The sequence below is a fragment of the Brassica rapa genome, chromosome A01 (genome assembly GCF_000309985.2).
Source record: "Brassica rapa cultivar Chiifu-401-42 chromosome A01, CAAS_Brap_v3.01, whole genome shotgun sequence".
Classification (NCBI taxonomy): domain Eukaryota; kingdom Viridiplantae; phylum Streptophyta; class Magnoliopsida; order Brassicales; family Brassicaceae; genus Brassica; species Brassica rapa.
This window is the reverse complement of record NC_024795.2, coordinates 28,592,202-28,612,073: the sequence shown is the minus strand read 5'-3', so window position 1 is coordinate 28,612,073 and position 19,872 is coordinate 28,592,202. Positions and strand designations below refer to the sequence as shown.

The 19,872-nt window shown below is 35.1% G+C and overlaps 4 protein-coding genes across 6 annotated transcripts; 2 read left to right on the top strand and 2 right to left on the bottom strand.

Moving 5' to 3' along the window:
• Positions 1 to 268: 268 nt before the first annotated feature.
• LOC103850036 (uncharacterized protein At2g34160-like) lies at positions 269 to 6,629 on the bottom strand. Of its 2 annotated transcripts, none has more exons than XM_033291670.1 (6): positions 5,181 to 6,629; positions 1,129 to 1,255; positions 1,001 to 1,055; positions 855 to 917; positions 693 to 757; positions 269 to 617 (listed from the first exon to the last, which is right to left on the bottom strand). In XM_033291670.1, exons 1-6 carry the CDS (start codon positions 5,219 to 5,221, stop codon positions 477 to 479), a joined length of 492 nt encoding a protein of 163 aa, XP_033147561.1. In that variant the 5' UTR covers positions 5,222 to 6,629; the 3' UTR covers positions 269 to 476. The 2 variants fall into 2 exon arrangements, with proteins under 2 accessions (XP_033147561.1, XP_009124986.1); XM_009126738.3 differs by having other exon boundaries at positions 1,001 to 1,049; positions 5,181 to 6,624.
• A 461-nt stretch (positions 6,630 to 7,090) lies between these two features.
• Positions 7,091 to 7,692, bottom strand: LOC103850062 (glycine-rich cell wall structural protein 1). Its single transcript, XM_009126767.3, has one exon. The coding sequence runs from the start codon at positions 7,649 to 7,651 to the stop codon at positions 7,151 to 7,153; it is 501 nt and encodes a 166-aa protein (XP_009125015.1). The 5' UTR covers positions 7,652 to 7,692; the 3' UTR covers positions 7,091 to 7,150.
• Positions 7,693 to 9,050: 1,358 nt separating this feature from the next.
• Positions 9,051 to 12,641, top strand: LOC103850032 (F-box/kelch-repeat protein At3g04660-like). Of its 2 annotated transcripts, XM_033291147.1 has the most exons (2): positions 9,051 to 10,283; positions 10,941 to 12,641. In XM_033291147.1, exon 1 carries the CDS (start codon positions 9,108 to 9,110, stop codon positions 10,278 to 10,280), a length of 1,173 nt encoding a protein of 390 aa, XP_033147038.1. In that variant the 5' UTR covers positions 9,051 to 9,107; the 3' UTR covers positions 10,281 to 10,283; positions 10,941 to 12,641. The 2 variants fall into 2 exon arrangements, with proteins under 2 accessions (XP_033147038.1, XP_009124984.2); XM_009126736.2 differs by having other exon boundaries at positions 9,051 to 12,641.
• A 485-nt stretch (positions 12,642 to 13,126) lies between these two features.
• Positions 13,127 to 19,781, top strand: LOC103850033 (F-box/kelch-repeat protein At3g04660-like). Its single transcript, XM_033291177.1, has one exon. It carries the CDS (start codon positions 14,983 to 14,985, stop codon positions 16,129 to 16,131), a length of 1,149 nt encoding a protein of 382 aa, XP_033147068.1. The 5' UTR covers positions 13,127 to 14,982; the 3' UTR covers positions 16,132 to 19,781.
• Positions 19,782 to 19,872: the final 91 nt, after the last annotated feature.

Sequence of the window (19,872 nt, the reverse complement as noted above, 5' to 3'; positions counted from 1 at the left end):
TGTTTTAATGCCTAGTTTCATCATGCACTAACATGTGATGATGTTCAAAGAGGTTTGGAGCCTTTTTCGTCTCCGTTTATCAAGAAAATCATAATTTTATAGTGGTTAATTCATCGATTTAGGGAGTATTATGAAGTTTTACTAAATTAATTGATAAAAACAATTAAACGATGCTTATTTACCATGAAAAAGAGTTTATCATACATTAATACAAATGTAGAACATGGTAGAAATCTTAAAACAACACTAAAGTTTATAGGCTTCAGTATATAAAGTATTTACCAAAAACTCAATATATTTGTAGATATATTGTTTTTATCTGTATGACTGCTTGTCACGAAACACAGTTAAACCGTCAATGTACTTATTATTTACATATCTAGAGTATTATGTTCGATATGTCACAAGTGAAACAAAAACAACAAAACATTAAAAAGATGGAACGATCTTTCTTGTGTTTCTGAGCCAGATCAGTCTTATGCCTCGGTGGCTGCAGCTTCTTGTACTTCAACAGCCGCCTCCGTCTCTGCTTTGGCTACCTCCTCAGGAGTCTTGCCGTTGGTCACAGGCGGCACCAAAGAGTCAAACTTGGCTGACTTTCCCAACACAATCTCAATCTGCGTAACACATAAATACAAAGAGATGTAAAATAAGAATCATGACGTTAGATGGTAAAGAAAGAAAAGACTTGCCTTTGCCTTCTGAACCATCTTTCCTTTAGTCTCGTCTTTCATTCCCACTGTCGATGTCAACACTTCTGAACAAACATGAAAACACATTCTTGAATCAGACGAAAGTTTTTTTTTTATCATGAAAGAGAGAGAGAGAGAGAGAGAGAGAGACTTTAAACTTACTCTTCTCTGTAGCCAATCCATTGTTCTTCAAGATCTCAGAGATTGTTACCACGGTAGTTATTGCTATTTACAAAAACAAACAGTTAAAAGTAAATACACACACCATCAACAAGCTTTTAAAGAAGATTAAGGATGTAATTAATTACCCATTCCAAGCGCAGAGAGCTCGACCTCGTTGTGTTGCTGAATGTACCTCTGCATCAGCCGAATAAAGAATCAAAAACACAATTGTTCTCTTTGGAATACTAACAAACACGAATCAACAAAAAACAACCTTGGCGAGATTAACGTAGAAGAACAAAGGTTTCTTCGTGTTGGAGACTTGGATCCTGTTCTTCTTGTGAGTCTCAACGGAAGCCTTCTTCGCCGTCGCAGCGAGGACGATGTTTATCTCCGGTGATGTTGTAACAGCCCGATTCCCCGGAGTCCGACCGGGGTTATCGAAGGGGCGTTATGGACACGTGTCTACTCATCTAGACAACCCTACGTGTCCCGTTACTGGTCCCGAGAGACGAGCGCATAACCTTCTTTGAAATACCGTCATACCCACATCCATATACTTCTACTTACAGTCCTGCGCACAGGAAAAATGGAAATGGAGGGGTGAGCAACAAGTTACTCAGTGAAGTGGTTCTAGACCAGCCTGCCCGCATGACACTCTATACTACTCCATGCGGGAACTAGGACTGACTAGCCACTACAATCAGTTAATGCATTTTCATCATTTCCTAATGTTATCTGCAATTTCCACAATCACTTCCATTCATTTCTAACAACCTAGCGATCAATCAATACAATGATCTCACTCATTGCCACACACGTCAAACCCTAGACTTAACCGACTCCTCTTGTCCGTCCGACCCGACCCTATGACACCTTTAACTCCCCGTTACCCGACCATGAGCTAAAACCCTACAATGCACATCCTTTTCAACTTCTCATCTTTTCCTCTTTTCCTCTTTTCCTCTTTTCCTCAGTGGGTAGCCCCCCACTAGGCTTCTACCCCATATTCATGTGGATTCGCCACATCTCCTATGGGTGCTTCCATATTCATGTGGATTCGCCACATCTCCTATGGATACCTAGCTTGGACCACTTACCCCACCTACAAACCTTAGACTCTCTATATGCTTTCCCACCCATGCTTAACCTTAACATCCTTCTTTCATACTTTTACTTATCATTTCACTTCCTTATCGTTTTCACTTAATCCTCCCCATTCCCAATTACTTTCCCTTTTCATTCATACTTGAACTTGGACTAAATCACTAGACGCCACCCGTTATCGGTGTCACACACAATACACATCGCATTCAAGTTCTACTTCAATAACGTTTATAATCATTGCTCATCTATCATCCTAGCATTTGTTCCTCTCTAGCATCCTAACTTCAATCACAACAACACATGGGACAACACAACCAAACATACAAGTATCAACTACCAATCAATCATTACCACGACAATTCAATTCAGTTCATCAAGTCCCATTTATCAGTATGAGGGTTCTTATGCATCATGATTCATTCATCTATCATCCTAGCAATACCATGTCCTATCAACCTAACTCCCAATCAGGGTCTAATCAAGCCTAACTCCAACATAAAGGAGTATACAGAACCATGAAAGAAGGTTGGGTTCGAAACACTCCACCTTAGCCTAGATCTGGATCTGGATCTGGAACAGGAGACAAAGGGGATGAGATCTGAACAGATCTGGAACAAGTAAACAAGAGAGACGAGATCTGGTCACCACCACAACACCACACATCCACCACCATCACCACACTCGGACGATCACCCCATCACCACTTGGACGACCACCACCACCACCACCGGCGGCTCGGCTTGCTCTCGGGGGACTCACGGCGAGGAGAGAGGAAGAGAACCAACGGAAAGAGAAAGGAGAGGGAGAGGGAGAGAGAGGAGGCGTGAGAGAAGAAGAGAGAAGAGGAAAAGGGAAGCTTGACGGCTAGGGTTTTCTAGTCTCTCTAAATCTCTGCAGAGCTTCGCTCTAGTTTCAGAATGAGAGAAAAATGAGAGGAGGCAGCTTTATTTATAGGAAAAGGAGGGAACCCTAGGTCATTTACCCTAATGGGCTGCAGTCTTAACGGGCTCTCCTTAAGAAAATTTTTGGGCTAGGAACCGGGCCGTTACAATTCTCCCCTGTTAATCGGAATTCGTCCCCGAATTCCAAGCCCTAGACTTCCAAACTTAACATCCGATAACAAAAGGAACTCACACAATCACACATCATACAAGGGAGGCACACAAGGCGAGAACAACTTTGCTCGGGGATCTTTTAAAAACCAATGAATGAATTAAGCTCAAAAAGAAATTTTGCAAATACAATGGATCCGATCAAAATCATAATAACGTATAGATATAATGGGTGGTTTTGAAATCATTTCCAGGAGTGTTAGAAGAAACAAAACTTTTACAAACTCTTTTCTTTTAATGAAAACAAGTTTTTTTTTTTTTTTTTTTTTTTTTTTTTTTTTTTCGAAAACGTCGGAAATGCTGATCCCTTAGGACAGAACTAAGGGATCTTAACCCGCTCTGATACCAATTGTAACAGCCCGATTCCCCGGAGTCCGACCGGGGTTATCGAAGGGGCGTTATGGACACGTGTCTACTCATCTAGACAACCCTACGTGTCCCGTTACTGGTCCCGAGAGACGAGCGCATAACCTTCTTTGAAATACCGTCATACCCACATCCATATACTTCTACTTACAGTCCTGCGCACAGGAAAAATGGAAATGGAGGGGTGAGCAACAAGTTACTCAGTGAAGTGGTTCTAGACCAGCCTGCCCGCATGACACTCTATACTACTCCATGCGGGAACTAGGACTGACTAGCCACTACAATCAGTTAATGCATTTTCATCATTTCCTAATGTTATCTGCAATTTCCACAATCACTTCCATTCATTTCTAACAACCTAGCGATCAATCAATACAATGATCTCACTCATTGCCACACACGTCAAACCCTAGACTTAACCGACTCCTCTTGTCCGTCCGACCCGACCCTATGACACCTTTAACTCCCCGTTACCCGACCATGAGCTAAAACCCTACAATGCACATCCTTTTCAACTTCTCATCTTTTCCTCTTTTCCTCTTTTCCTCTTTTCCTCAGTGGGTAGCCCCCCACTAGGCTTCTACCCCATATTCATGTGGATTCGCCACATCTCCTATGGGTGCTTCCATATTCATGTGGATTCGCCACATCTCCTATGGATACCTAGCTTGGACCACTTACCCCACCTACAAACCTTAGACTCTCTATATGCTTTCCCACCCATGCTTAACCTTAACATCCTTCTTTCATACTTTTACTTATCATTTCACTTCCTTATCGTTTTCACTTAATCCTCCCCATTCCCAATTACTTTCCCTTTTCATTCATACTTGAACTTGGACTAAATCACTAGACGCCACCCGTTATCGGTGTCACACACAATACACATCGCATTCAAGTTCTACTTCAATAACGTTTATAATCATTGCTCATCTATCATCCTAGCATTTGTTCCTCTCTAGCATCCTAACTTCAATCACAACAACACATGGGACAACACAACCAAACATACAAGTATCAACTACCAATCAATCATTACCACGACAATTCAATTCAGTTCATCAAGTCCCATTTATCAGTATGAGGGTTCTTATGCATCATGATTCATTCATCTATCATCCTAGCAATACCATGTCCTATCAACCTAACTCCCAATCAGGGTCTAATCAAGCCTAACTCCAACATAAAGGAGTATACAGAACCATGAAAGAAGGTTGGGTTCGAAACACTCCACCTTAGCCTAGATCTGGATCTGGATCTGGAACAGGAGACAAAGGGGATGAGATCTGAACAGATCTGGAACAAGTAAACAAGAGAGACGAGATCTGGTCACCACCACAACACCACACATCCACCACCATCACCACACTCGGACGATCACCCCATCACCACTTGGACGACCACCACCACCACCACCGGCGGCTCGGCTTGCTCTCGGGGGACTCACGGCGAGGAGAGAGGAAGAGAACCAACGGAAAGAGAAAGGAGAGGGAGAGGGAGAGAGAGGAGGCGTGAGAGAAGAAGAGAGAAGAGGAAAAGGGAAGCTTGACGGCTAGGGTTTTCTAGTCTCTCTAAATCTCTGCAGAGCTTCGCTCTAGTTTCAGAATGAGAGAAAAATGAGAGGAGGCAGCTTTATTTATAGGAAAAGGAGGGAACCCTAGGTCATTTACCCTAATGGGCTGCAGTCTTAACGGGCTCTCCTTAAGAAAATTTTTGGGCTAGGAACCGGGCCGTTACAGATGTGATCGGTGCAAAAGCCGGTGTTGCTACTTCCATCGCCATCTTCTTCTTTCACTTCTCTTCTCTTTCTAGCGGGAAATTAGAAAACCGTTATGAGGCCTTAACGGCATTTATATAGCACCCGATGCGCTCATCGTGAAGCCAACCACAATGTGACACGTGTTCGTCTTCGAGTGGTTTGTTGACCGAGTAAGAGCGAAAGACGGATTGGTTCGTCTCCCTTCGAAACTTTAAATGACGAGATTACCCTCGATCATTGTTGAGGTATTTACCTGTTGGGCCTTTTACATTACAAAACTTAGCGTGGGCCTGAAATATGCCAATATAAGTGGGTTTGCGTTATATTTTATAGAAATTATTACAAGATCTCCGATCTAAATTTGACTTTACAAATTGGAATCAAATCATATTATTGAGTGTTCACGGTTTTGTTATTCACTCACATTAATTCGTGTCTGAACATCCATAGTGTGTTTGTATATTACAGTACACATGTCAATCTCTCGTTGGTGGTTAACTTTTTCGAAGGCTATTTGTTGGACAATCCGACCAATTTTGTCTATTGTTTTATGAATTATCTGTAAGAATTTTGCTGCGAAAGGATAAAAGGTTTCTTTTGAGTTGTGACGTGGGTCCTACGTCTTTTAAAATTTTAAACAGAGTAACGAGGGAAAAAAAGTATGATGTGACAAGGTAGCTTATGTTCCAAGTATCTTTCTAGCTTCCTTTGACTCGGCCAAAACTCATCCTTTCTTGGAGAAAAAGCTTCAGCGTCGCAGTCAGCTCTTTGTCTCGTGAAGAGAGACAGCCATTAACCGGACGACACAGCGCAGGAGCAGTTCAGAACAAAAATGATCCCAAGAAACAAGAACACTGATTAATGCTGTCCACGAAAGCCCTTGTTCGAGATCTAGCAATGGTAAAACTGGATTAAAACCAGTAAACGAGTCCTTGGAAGAAGCTTGTGAGTGAGGCTTGATGATTGATGCTTTCTTGCGTTCACTCTCAAACTAACTTTGATAGATGTCACCGGAGAGACTTTAAAATTTAGAAACAAAGACTCTTTGTTTGTTTTTTTTTTTGGGTTATTTCCGGTATATCCTTGGTTCACAATGTAATCGTCTTTCTCAGTTTTAGTAGTAACGTAAAACTTTTTATGTTGGTTGTTGAAGAACTCCTTATGTTGAAATTTGTATATAACGAGTGTTGTTGTATTAATCAACCCAAAGTATTTACGGATTGAAAGAGGTTGAGAAAAATCTTAGTTAAGATCTTATTATGCCTTTTCTTAAAGGGCAATTGTAAATAATAGCACCTTTTGAAGTTTATGTCTCAAAAATAGCACTAGAAGGAGAAAGTCACAAAAATGACATTCATTAAAGGGTAAAATATCTATAATACCCTTGGTTTAAAATTAAATAAACAAACTAAAATAAATAAAAATAAAAATAAAATAAAAATAAAAATAAAAAAAAAATAAAATTTTTTTTATAGTTTCAGATTATATGTTTTCAGATTCGAAATTTTTATAATTTTAAAAAAAAAAAAAAAATTTCAAATTTTTTTTTATTTTTTCAGATTTTATTTTTATAATTTAAAAATACTTTTTGAAACTGTTTTTAAAATTTTTATTTTTTATTTTATTATTTATTATTTATAAAATTTTAAACCCTAATTCCAAAACCCCACCCCTTAACTCTAAACCCTAAAGTTTGGATTAATTAACCCTAGGGGTATAAGTGTACATTACCTTTTTAATGAAACCTATTTTTGTGACTTTGAGCCTTGAGTGCTACTTTGGGAACAAAAACTTGGTTTAGTGCTATTCTAGTCTTTTTCTCTTTCTTAAATCAATGATTTTAAAACAACTAGCTCCGAACAAAATTCTAATAAACCCAAAGAGCAAACCAGTAGAAATAAATACCAGCATCAAACATTTAACCTAAACCGGTAATATCAAACAAAGAAACCCTAAAAACCCAAAACTAAACCGAGTAAAGTCGATAAACCAAGTAGAACGCTAACACTTTTCCGGTCGCCGCTTGAACGGTTACCACCATGGTGATGAAATCCACCACCTACTCCAAAACCTGGATACACTCCTCGTCCTCCTCCACCAGAGCTGCGTCCACCACCTACTCCAAAACCTGGATACACTCCTCGTCCTCCTCCACCAGAGCTGCGTCCACCTCCACGTCCACCTCCGCCACGTCCACCTCCGCCACCTCCGCCACCTCCGCCGTGTCCACCTCCGCCACCTCCTTTCTTAACAACGACAGCTAGTTCCGCTGCTTTGTCAGCAAAAGCGTTACCGTCATGTTTCGACTCAACTGACTGGACCGGAAGATTGACATGGCTTGGATCAGCGGTGGCTAAACGTGTAGTAGATCGTGAGGTGGCTTGAAAAAAGTAGTGCTGGAGATGGAGAAAAAATAGAAAGTATAGAAGCAAAGAAGCTTTCATAGAACTCATAATTGCCTTCGCTCTTCTTCTGGTCTCAGAGTTCCTTCTTAATTTATACCCCAATTGTTTTGAATATATAAGGGAAATGGGAGGAAATTTTCCATTTATTAGAATATTTGGTAGGGTATTTCCCTTTTTAGATATAAGAAAATTTAGTAGAAAAGGAAAACGGATTTTTTGAAAAGTATTTTAATCATTATATTTATTAAAAATTTTCTAAAACAAAAAATTTCCTCAATCGAAATTTCCTTTTAATTTTTGTCATTCTTCTATTTTAATTTGCAGAGTTCTTCAAAAACTCTGAACAAGAATTTGCAATAAGTTTACATGATATATTACGTCCTCTTGCTTGCAGTTATATGCTGGACACTTTCCTGGTTTAACACCAGTGGAATTAAGGATCTGAAGAAGCTAATGCATATCAGCTATGTCCACTCTTACTTGATTAAGAAGCCAGAGATATTCAGCTTCCCATTTACATTCTTCGTTCGTGGGTCAACAATGACCGGTTTGAGATGCTACGTGAAACAGACAATAGAAACAAGCAACTTAATGCCAGTTCAAAAAAAAAAATGCAACTTAATTTGTCGGGTTATATGAAAGTTTTCTGCAATAAAACAAAGAAATAACAATTTTTTTTTCAGTTGTATACTCTTTTATACAATTGTCATTACTCATAAGAGCATTATTATCGCTCAAAACCTATCCGATTTTCTTAAATCATTTTCTCAAAAAAACAACAACCAATAAAATATTAAACCATTGGCAAATGAGGAAAGTTTCTTATAGGAGAGATACCATTTCTCATTTCTTTATATTTTTACATTTTCAATTATTTAATCTCTAGAAACTTTATTATATACTGACACTAAAATGGTTTAAGGGTATTTTCATTCAAATAATATAGAAAGAGTATTTTTTGTTACATTTCAAAATATTATGTTTATAATTTACAAATCTATAAAATATTAACACATCAAGGATTTGGTGTTGTAGACACATAAATAGTGGTAGCATAGTAGTAAAAAAAGAATTTAGGATAAAATACATATTCGTTGATTCTAGATTTCATTTCTGTTTAAAACTAAATTCCATTTGATTAGTCATACAAAATTAAACTTTAGTTACCTAATAAAGAAAAGCATATTCAAATTTCTAGTCGATTTGGACCTTTAGAGAAATAGTTGGGTCTCGGTCATACCTTTTAACTTTGTTTGACTCATTTAAAAAAACAAGTTTGAATTACTAGTCGGTTTCGACTTTTAGAGAATTACTTGGGTTTCGGCCCATACTATTTCGAAACTTTGCTTGTCTCATTTAGAAAAACAAGTTAGAATTCTTAGTCGGCTGGATCTTGGCCCAGACATCTACAAGTATATAAAAAATTCATATCTAGGTTTAAGAAAAAAAGACATTAGATTTAAGAGTCAAAAGAATCAAACAGTGAGAGGCGGAGTTGAAAACAATGATGAAAAGGGTCAAGAGGTCTAAGAAACGAGACGAAAGGAATGTAAAGGATCCGTTTAAGAAGCTTCCTAATGACCTGAACGTAGAGATTCTCATGAAAATGCCGCCGAGATCCATAGCCAGGCTCCGTTTCGCTTCTAAACACTTGTCATCGATAATCCTTGACAAAGAGTTCACCAAGTTGTACATGACTCGATCTTCGACTCAGCCGCGTCATCTTATCTCAGTACACCGTGGCGGCAGCAACATGCAGATGCAGGGCTTTCACTCCTTGTCTCAAGACCATGCGTCGTTTTCGAACCATGACAAGGTTAGCTATAAACTAGATCCGTATCTACCGTATGAATTTACTCCACCTGTTCGCGGCTTGATCTGCGGTCGGAAGGGTACCAAGATGATTGTCGGAAACCCTAGCACGGGTCAGTTCGTATCGTTACCTAAAGTCAAAACAAGGAGGCAAGAAATATTATCTGTTTTTGGATATGATCCAGTTAATGATGTGTACAAAGTGTTGTGCATGACGGTGGTAACTAAACGTAGTAACATGTCTCGTGGTGGTGGTGATGTTGTGCCATGGGAGGATATTATGTCGGAGGAGCATCAGGTGATCACTGTAGGAGCTAAACAAAAATGGAGAATGGTCGAGTGTAAGCATCCACATCGTCATTATTCTGGACATCAAGGGATATGCAGGGATGGGGTTATGTATTATTTAGCGTCTTACAAACAAAAACGATCTCTAATGAGCTTTGATCTGAGTTCTGAAGACTTTAATGTTACTAAGCTACCTGAGGATCAGATGCTTCAACAGTATGGTTCTCTGACGAATCACACTGGAAAGATAACCATATCAAGTCATGCATATAACAGCAACCTTGACCTATGGGTTCTGGAAGATGCCAACAAAGAAGTATGGACAAAAGTTGCTGCTGTGATTCCTCCTGTCTCAGATTTACTTGGATGGTTGCATACGATCCTGTTCAGGTTCTGGGGTATACTTCGTACTGGGGAGATGATATTCGCACCGCTTTTATCCCGTAACCCTTTCTTTTTTATTTGTTACGATCCCAAGGACAAAAAGGTCAGAGAAATTGCGATTAATGGAATTGGAGATGACTCTGATACTATCCAAGTATTTTTCGATCATGTAGAGAGTTGTATGATTCTGTGAAAGGTATGTTAATCATTATTACTGTAATTGTGATAAAACAATGTATTCAGTCTTTTCGTCAATTACTTTGGATATGCTTGTGGATTATATATGTAATTGTATGAGTTACTTAAGTTTTTGTTTTGTGTGGAGCTAACAAACTTCGGTTTGGCTTTTTTTTTAGTTATTGTGTGTGATAAAGAGTTTTGTATTGGCTTCTTTATCATTTTGGTTGCCTTTTGAGTTTTGTTACTTGATGAAGAAGCAAAACACATTGATGTAGGTAAGCTTTGCAAAGCTGATTACAGTATCAGTTTCCATTGGAGAGATCATTAAGTTTTATCTAAGTTCCATATAGTAGTTCGTATATAGTTTAAAACTTTTCCTTATTATTGGAATTGAGATATCTTATTCAAACCATTTGATCATGTCGAGAGTCATGTTTCTGTGAAAGGGAGTTATTGCTAGTTCTTTTGGTGTTGCCTTCTTAACTTTCTCTCTTTTCCAAGTTTCATTTTAGTTCCGTCGGATAGTATCATTGGAACTGATTTAACAAATTTATTTACGTCTTTAATTTTCATCAATGGCTATGCTTATGGAATATTCAAATGCAAGTATGACTTGATTAGAATAAGCTTTGATTTTTGTAACAAGCTTCGGTTGTGGTTCCTCCTGTGACAGATATACTTGGTACTGGGGAGATGATATTCACACCGATCGCACCCCATAACCGTTCTTTGTTATTTGTTACGATCCCAAGGATAACAAAGTCAGAGACATTGTGATTAATGGAATTGGAGATGACTCTGATACTATCCAAGTCTTTTTCGATCATGTAAAGAGTTGTATGGTTCTGTGAAAGGTATGTGAATGATCCTTATTATTACTGTAATTGTGACATCTGATAAAACAATGTATTCAGTCTTTTCGTCAATTACTTTGTATATGCTTGTGGATTTTATATATATATATATATATATACACACGCAAGTATGAAAGTTTTGGTTTTGTGTGGAGCTAACAAGCTTCGGTTTTCTTTTTTAATTTATATTTTGACAGATCTTCATATCATCATCAGTTGTTGTAATGAAAACTTACTCTAGCTTACAAGATCGTTTTTGATTAAAGTGAATTCAGTTTCCACTTGAGACTCACCTTCTTCAGGCCAGTTTAGCATCCAACTTTATTGTTAGCCGAGAAGATTTTAATTCCACACAGAAGCGACTTTTCTGTTAATTTGTTTTTTCTAAGAAGTTTACCTAGCAAATTCCCAAATATTAAACACCATATTGCAAAGAAATACTTGAATCAATACTATTAAAACAGAAGACCCTTTTTTGAGGTGCCTTCCTGTTTTGAAAATAATTACAATATACTGCCACTCACTTTATCTAAACATATGCTTTTAATTAAATTTAGTATTTTCCTAATTCTTTTTATTTATACCAATATTAATAAAGGAACACGTTAATTTGGCATAACTAAAAGCTATCCATGAGTTTAGCAATCTGTTACAAGAGATCACGGCAGATTTAGATTTCAATTTTCAAGGATGATTTCTAATATACTATAAAGGTGATGAGGCATATTTTTTTTTGACCGAGTATTTCTGAGTGTTTAACGAAGATGAAGATGACGTTTTGCTTGAGGTCGTGTTCTGGTAAATCAAAGGAGGTTTCAAGAAGGTTCGCATAGTTCCGCGATAAACTTCCTCCTCCATTACTCAAAGGTACTTTTACGGAGTTTTGCTTGAGGTTTCTATTCACAGGGTTCGAGATACTTTGATAATCAGTTCTTTGGTTTAACTGTGGGGGCTGATGGTGATTTTCGACATTCAATATTCAACAACTTGATCCAATCATAGAATATACGAATAATTTAGTAGACATAAATTGAAAACTAACGTTCATGAACTAAAAATTATTTCTTCCCATAAGATGTTCTGGATCGAACAAATATGTACTTTTACCATTATCTACCAAGCACGGGAAAGCATAATGAGACACTAAACCCAGAAAAATATTCCGATCATTTACCATATATTTTACTAAATAGTTATCTTACATCGTATTGTTATTTTTACATTATGAAAGGATATTGCAAAACTTTATTCCTTTTTATAGACATAATAAAATATCAATAAATAATTTGAACAATATATGGATCTTTTTTTTTTGTAATCAAAACAAAATATGAATCTATAACTACCCAGTCCCTACTTAGACTCCAAATATAAACCATGTTAACAAATATTACAAAATAACTTATCTATAAAATTATTCCACGATTTGGTTTTATTTATTAAATATAATAATTAATTTAAACAACATATCGATCTATAATAAAAAGATAGCTACCCAATCCCTTTTTAGACTAAAAAAATATTAACCATGTTAACAAATATTCCAAAACTTAGCTATCTATAAAACCTTTTCTTTTTGAACAAAACTATCTATAAAACTATTCCAAGAATTTATTTTTTGAACAAAAATATCTATAATATCCTTTGTTTCATATATTTTTTTTATTCAGTTATGTTTAGTTTATGTTTAGTTTGTTCCAAATCTTCTATTTCCTATATATGCTGTGAAAACAAAAATTCGGTTTGTAAATCTAACCGAATACAGTAGAACCTCTATTCATTAATAATGTTGAGAATTTAAAATTTTATTAATTTATAGAAATATTAATTTACGGAAGGTTCTTTATTTAGATTTTTTTTTTATTTTAAGGTATATTTATAAGATAAGAATAATATTTGATTTTAGTGTAAAGACATTAATTGTTATTTTTTAAAAATTTGACATTTATATTAATTTATTATATTATATTGTGTATATAATATATATTGTATAACTTTTTTTTGAACACATATTGTATATAACTTAAATGTGGTTTTAGATATAATATTACTAAATTTCACCAAAAAATATTAAGTGTTAAGAAAATATAAAGATAATTCCATTGTGAACATAAAATAAACAATATAATAATAAGTTCTTACTTATATAAAATATGTATACACATAAATTATTAATTTATATTTTTAAAGGGACTTTATATTTACATAGGATTTACTTAAAAATTATTATATTATTATTTTATCGATTTGTATCAAATTTTGAACCGACCCAAGTTGGGACCAGCAAAATTTATTAATTTATAGAGATTATTAATTTATCGAATATTAACTTATAGAGGTTATATTGTATATAGCAACTAATATATATCATAATCAGGGTTGCCAACTAATATATGATCCATTTGACCCTCGATCAAGCAAATTCTTAAAGTTGTTACTTTACAAAAAAAATATATATATATATATATATATAATATCTTCATTTTCCTATATTCATTTTATACAATAAATATTAGTTTGTTCAAAAACTTCTATTTTCTATATACACTCGGATGATCGGATCACATAAAGGAAATATTACTCATTCTTATTTATCGAAAATTCTATAATAACAGATCGGTGGATAATAATGAAGATTAATATCAAATCCATTTCTAACGTTTTACAAATAATTTATTTAATTTTCTATAATATTCAAAATATATGAGAAGTCTTTTTAGCTTTTTAGAAATATTTTTAGATTTTTTTGGGGGTTTTACCGGGTCAACACGTGTTGAATCACAGGTTAATGACGAGTTTTTCGGTTTTTACCAAGTTTTATCGAGTTTTTAATTAACGGATTTGTTCATTAAATCTGAACCGGATTATATACGAGTAATCGGGTTTATCGATTTCACCGTAGATTACCGGGTTTATCGGTTCGACCGCGAGTTTGGGGTCAAAAATTAACACTTAACAAAGCTAAAAATTACACTTCTCATGATTATTTTTCATATATTTTAAAATATTGAATAAGAAATTAATGTCTAATCACAAAATATAGTTTTCTTCAAAATCCAAAAATTTAACACACAAAAAATTAAAATAAATAATGTACACAAGTTTAACAAGAATGGATATCCAGTTTATAAATTATTACATTATTATTTCCAACCAAAAAATAATCCCGCGCTTTAAAAGCGCGGGTCAAAATCTAGTTTATTATATTAAAACAGAAGTACAAAATAATAATTACCTATTTAAAATTAATTTTTTACATCTTATTTTTTTTTAATTTGATCACTTCATTTTTTATCTTTTCCAAATAATTCGACATCATTTACTATAAAAATACAAAACTACATATTTTAAGTATTTTATTACATTTTTACATTTTTTTTATTTTTCTAAACTAGTTCATTAATTATATTTAGCATAATAATTCGACGTCAATTTCACACTTAATGAAATTGTTCTATTAATGACAAGATTTCAACTGGTTAACAAATTTTTTTTCGTGTACATAATCATTTAGATATATGCATTCAGATAGATACACGTTCGGATACATATCATATTGATTTTTTAGATTTGAAATTAAACTTCGTTCGCATATTTTAAATATCCAGAAGGGGTTCGAATCAGATTTTTCCGAGTCCGGTTAAATTCGTAAGAACCTAAAAATATCTAAATAACCGATATTTATATATTTAAAATGTCATTAAACAATTTGTAAAAAAAATAAATTAATCCAGCACAGGCGTGCGAATCACCTCTAGGCTCTAGTACAAATTAAAGGGGAAAATTGGAAATTTGGAATGGCCGTGAAGATATATATTAGGGTTTCGTTTTGTTTTGGTCAAAAGATAGAATCATCGAACCATGAAAAGAGCTAGGAGGAAGAAGACGATCGAGATCAATCAGCAATGTCTAACGAAGAAAGAAGATGAAAACGATCCGTTTTGGATTATTCCACTAGATCTGATCGTAGAGATTCTCCTGAAAGTTCCGACCAAATCTGTAGCCAGTCTTGTCTTCGTTTCAAAAAAATGGTTATCCTTAATACGCAGCAAAGATTTTATCAACCTGTACCTGGCTCGATCTTCACCACGGATTCTTTTAGCAGTCTTCGGCACTAACGTGGAAGAGCAGTTCTTACAAACCTGCTCTCAGGTTGATCCATCTTCTGATCGTCATAGGTTAAACATAACTCCACATAAGGACCATGTGGCTGCTTTTTCTCCACCAATCCGCGGCTTGTTCTGCCGTCTAATGGATTTGAAAGTGATAATTTCAAACCCTAGCACGGGCCAGTTCTTAACGTTACCTAGAGTCAAAACTACAAGAAGAGGTATAATATCCTTTTTTGGGTATGATCCAGTGAATGATGTATACAAAGTGTTATGCATGACGATACTACAAGGTCGTCAAAGACGTGGATCAAAAGTTGTGTCGGAGGAGCATCAAGTATACACTCTAGGAGCCCAACGAAAATGGAGAATGATTGAATGTAAGCATCCTCATCTTCCTCATCCTTGTGCTATTACTAAAGGGATATGCATAAATGGGATACTGTATTATTATGCTTGGATAAAAAACGAAGCATCCTTGATAAGCTTCGATCTGATATCTGAAGAGTTTAATGCCATTAAGTTACCTGAGGATATCCCATGTGTAGTGAACTACACTGGAAAGGTAGCTATAACGAGTTGGCCTACCCGTAACGGTGAAGTTCACTTATGGATTCTAGAAGATGCCAATAAACAAGAATGGTCAAAAGTTTCAATTGTTGTTCCTTCTTGGGTAGATTTAATAGACATTCATCATGGATACAGATTCAGGGGTACACTTAGTACTGGCGAGCTTATATTTTCACCTTGGACCCTTCCCATTAACCCGTTATATTTCATCAGTTACAATCTCAAGGAAAACATTGCCAAGAAAGTTGTGGTTGAAGAACTTGAAGAACCCGATGCTTCTCGCGAAGTCTATTTTGATCATGTAGAGAGTCCTATGTTCTGTCAAATGTAAGTTAATCCTTTTGATGTTGCCTTTCATTTTGATCATGTGTTGGACTTGGCTGTTTTACATTTGATTTTCTTATTTACTTTACATTTGAATAAAAACAATATTTTGTGCTTTTATTTGGAGCTTTCGTTTCTTAAAGAATGAGTTAATTGAATATTTGAAAATGAAACAGAATGTTACATGAAGATGTCCGACTTGTAAAAGAGTTTTGTAATTACAGTGGAATGATAGCTTTGACGAGTCAGTCCGATAACAACTAACAATTTATAATCATTTTGGTGACCTTTAACCTTGCGTTGTTCCCATTTGTTCTAACATCTTTTTTTGGTCGAGCTGTTAAAAGTGAGGGTTTTATTTGCAAATCTCCTAACTCTCTACTTTTACATTTTTTCAGTTATTTAATCACTATAAACTCAAGAGTTGATAACGGTTTGGGACACTTTTTTATCTTTTTTAACACATTCAGACACAACTTGCTGGAGGGACACTTTCTCTCATGACACATCACATTATAGACTATACTGCCCCTCGCTGGCTGAACCGAACCATCCTTAGAGTTTTATTAATTTTTAATTCTGACTGGTTTGTGGGGACCAAACATAATATAAATTAGATTCCTGGGGAGCCGTTGGATGTCAATAGATCTAAGGGTGATGAGCTTTTGTGTGTAAAAGAAGTAGATTTTAATAATAAATTCATGGTTTCGCTGCTTTTTTGAAACTGGAACGAGCTACAGCTAGGAGGAGAAAGGTAAAATTTTGTGGACGGGTTTTTGAAAGAACATACTCATTTTCATCTAAAATTTGAAAATAATGTATCATATTTTTTTTTTATGGACGAGTTCATATCAAACATTTAAAGAGTTTTATTAATCCATATATTTTTTTAGCTTTTTCTAAACCTACAATTTATATGTATGAAGTTTTTTTTGTGTACAAGGAGTTCGATCCAAAAAAAAGTATTGTGGACAAGGTTCCATGGACAAGTACATTTACTCGTGGACGGAAAAATACATGTTTGATTTGTGGATACAATAGAAAATACAACTACAAACACAGTGGAGTCGCTAGAACTTGAAGATTATCCAAAAATTGTACCTTTCGAAGCATTTAAATGGTTTTGGGGAGTTCACTTTTCAATATCCTTATTCCTAGAGAGTGCTTTCAAAGCATTTGAAGATAAAGAGCAGAGGGAGTTCACGTCTTCGTGTTCGAAAGAGCAGAGCCTTCTAAGTTCACTCGGGTTTGGATGAAAGGAGCCATGTCCGTCTAGACACCAAGACAACTCCAGCCACCAGTAACCACCGCCCATGTTCTCTTCAGAACAGAAAAAGTCGTTCCACCGCTCTAACCTCCAAACAAAAACCCAGAAAAGATGAAAAAATGTTCAGACCAAAATTTTAATCTTTTAGTTCTAAACCTAAAATTCTCCGACGAAGACTCAAACTTTGACCCTTTAAACAGCAAGCGTACTTTGCATCTGAACAACCTTTATCTACCTAGGTTGTTGAATTTTAGAATGACCCAAAAAAAAAACAAATTAATCGATTAAATGTTTATTGACAGAGTAAAAATGTGGACATGGATGTATATAAAACGTGGACATGGACACAATTGATCAAACCAAAATGTGGACATGTATATAAAACGTGGACATGGACAAAACCTCCTGCTGCGATTTGCGAGGGGTTGGTTCCTCAGAAGTCTTGGATTTATTCTCTTTCTTATTTGGCTTCAATTTCGTCATGGTTTGTTTGAAGATATCAAAAGGGTTTTCTGAGAATTATCGGGAAGCGGAGAAAGATGGGTAGAAAGTTGGAGAGGGAATCATGGAAACAAAACAAGCATAAAAAAATATGGGTTCATGGTGTGATTCAACGAACGATGAAGGAAGAATGGAAGAGATTCGAAATTAGGGTTGGGAATTTGGGAAAGGGAAAGTAGATCTGAGTTTTGAAATCAGGAATGGAGAGAGAATATGTGACTCGTGACTTTTCAATAATAAGAAATAGTCTTTTCTCTTTAATTAATTAGATGAGATAGTTGGTCTAATTTGAGGGCATGAAGGACAATACACATCCATAAAGTGCCTGACCAGCAGAATGTGTCTATATGTGTAATTCATAAGTCATAATGTGTCTTAGAATGTAAAAATTTCTAAACTCAATTACATACTGCCACTAAAGATGGCTTCAGAATTTCCATTCACATAATAAGCAAGGGGTATTTTCCTGTTAAATTTTCAAATATGATGTTTTATTTACAGATCTATTAAATATTAACACATCAGGAATTGGTATTGAGTTCAAAGTTATATGTACGTTTGGTAGTCTAATGGTAAAAGAAGAATTTGGGATAAGACATACATTCGTTGGTTGTAGATAATTCATTTCTATTAGAAACTAAATTATCATTTGATTAACTATCTATAATAATAAAGTTGAAGAGAAACTCTCCACAAGCAGCCACCTCAGCACTTGCTATTCCAAAATTTGACACGTGTCACTCTTTTAATTAAGCTGTTAGAAAACATTCACGGTGCCTCTTCGGATCTCATGAACTCTGATCAATGCAAGTTTAATTGCTTCAGTTTTTGTCTCTGTTCTACATTAATCAAGCCATTAACATCGCTCCCACCACTCATCCCACTCATCCCACTCTCTCCCATCATATATATCCAAGAATAAAACTCTATGACTCTCCATCATATGGCTTATCTCCTTCTAAACGTTCCTTTCATTTTGAATCCCTCTTCTATCGAAACACTTTCCTATGTTTGTGTTCAAATCCACGATGGGAGGCGAATGGTATTCTTTGAAGCTTATTCAGATGATAAAGCTTATGCTACAGCTCTTCAGGAAGTTGAAGAAATGGCTGATGGTATGTCTTCATGATAGTATAGATAAAATTAACTGACAACAATACATATATACTAATATATTTGATTTTCTGCAAAACTCTTAAACATACAACATTTTATACAATAGTAAGTATTTATGTACCTTCTAAAACAAAACAAAACATTGAAACTATTAGCCTTAGTTAAAATATATTGTAACTATCACATTTTAAATAAAAATATGTAGCTACAATTTGAAACAAATATAGTTAAAGAAAAAATTGAAAAAATCACTAAAATACAAAATAATATAAATATAAACAAAAAAACACTAATCCTTAGTGTTCAAAAACACAAAGAAATAACAGATATAAAACCCATATTTGAATATATATGTGTGTAAACATATCCAGAAAAAAAAATCAAATTACTAATTTATAGTAATAAATGAGAATTCTATTCACTTTTCTTTTTATCACGTCAGCTTGGTACTAAGCGCAGCATATCATTTTTCTTTTTTTTTCTTCTAATTTTTCACTTTCAGCACAAATGGACAAGTATAATGTGTTCAAATATATTTTTGGGCTTTATTACAAATTAATGTTCTCCATAACCGTTGTTTTCTAACTATCAACTCATTTGCCTCTACTGTTGTAACTGGTGGTAAAAATATTATGGTCGGTCAGTTCATTTTCACTAATTAAAATGGACAGTATGATAAGAATGTTTGACAGAAAATCAAAACCAAAAAACTTTGATATAGCAATGATAGTAATACAATTCGCTTTCAAAAAATGATAGTAAAACAATTTAAGCAAAAAAAAACTATAGTAAAACGATAAACTTACAAAATCTATAAACGTTTTCGGTCTCTATCTCTCTCCTCTCTTCTCAAGAACCAAACCA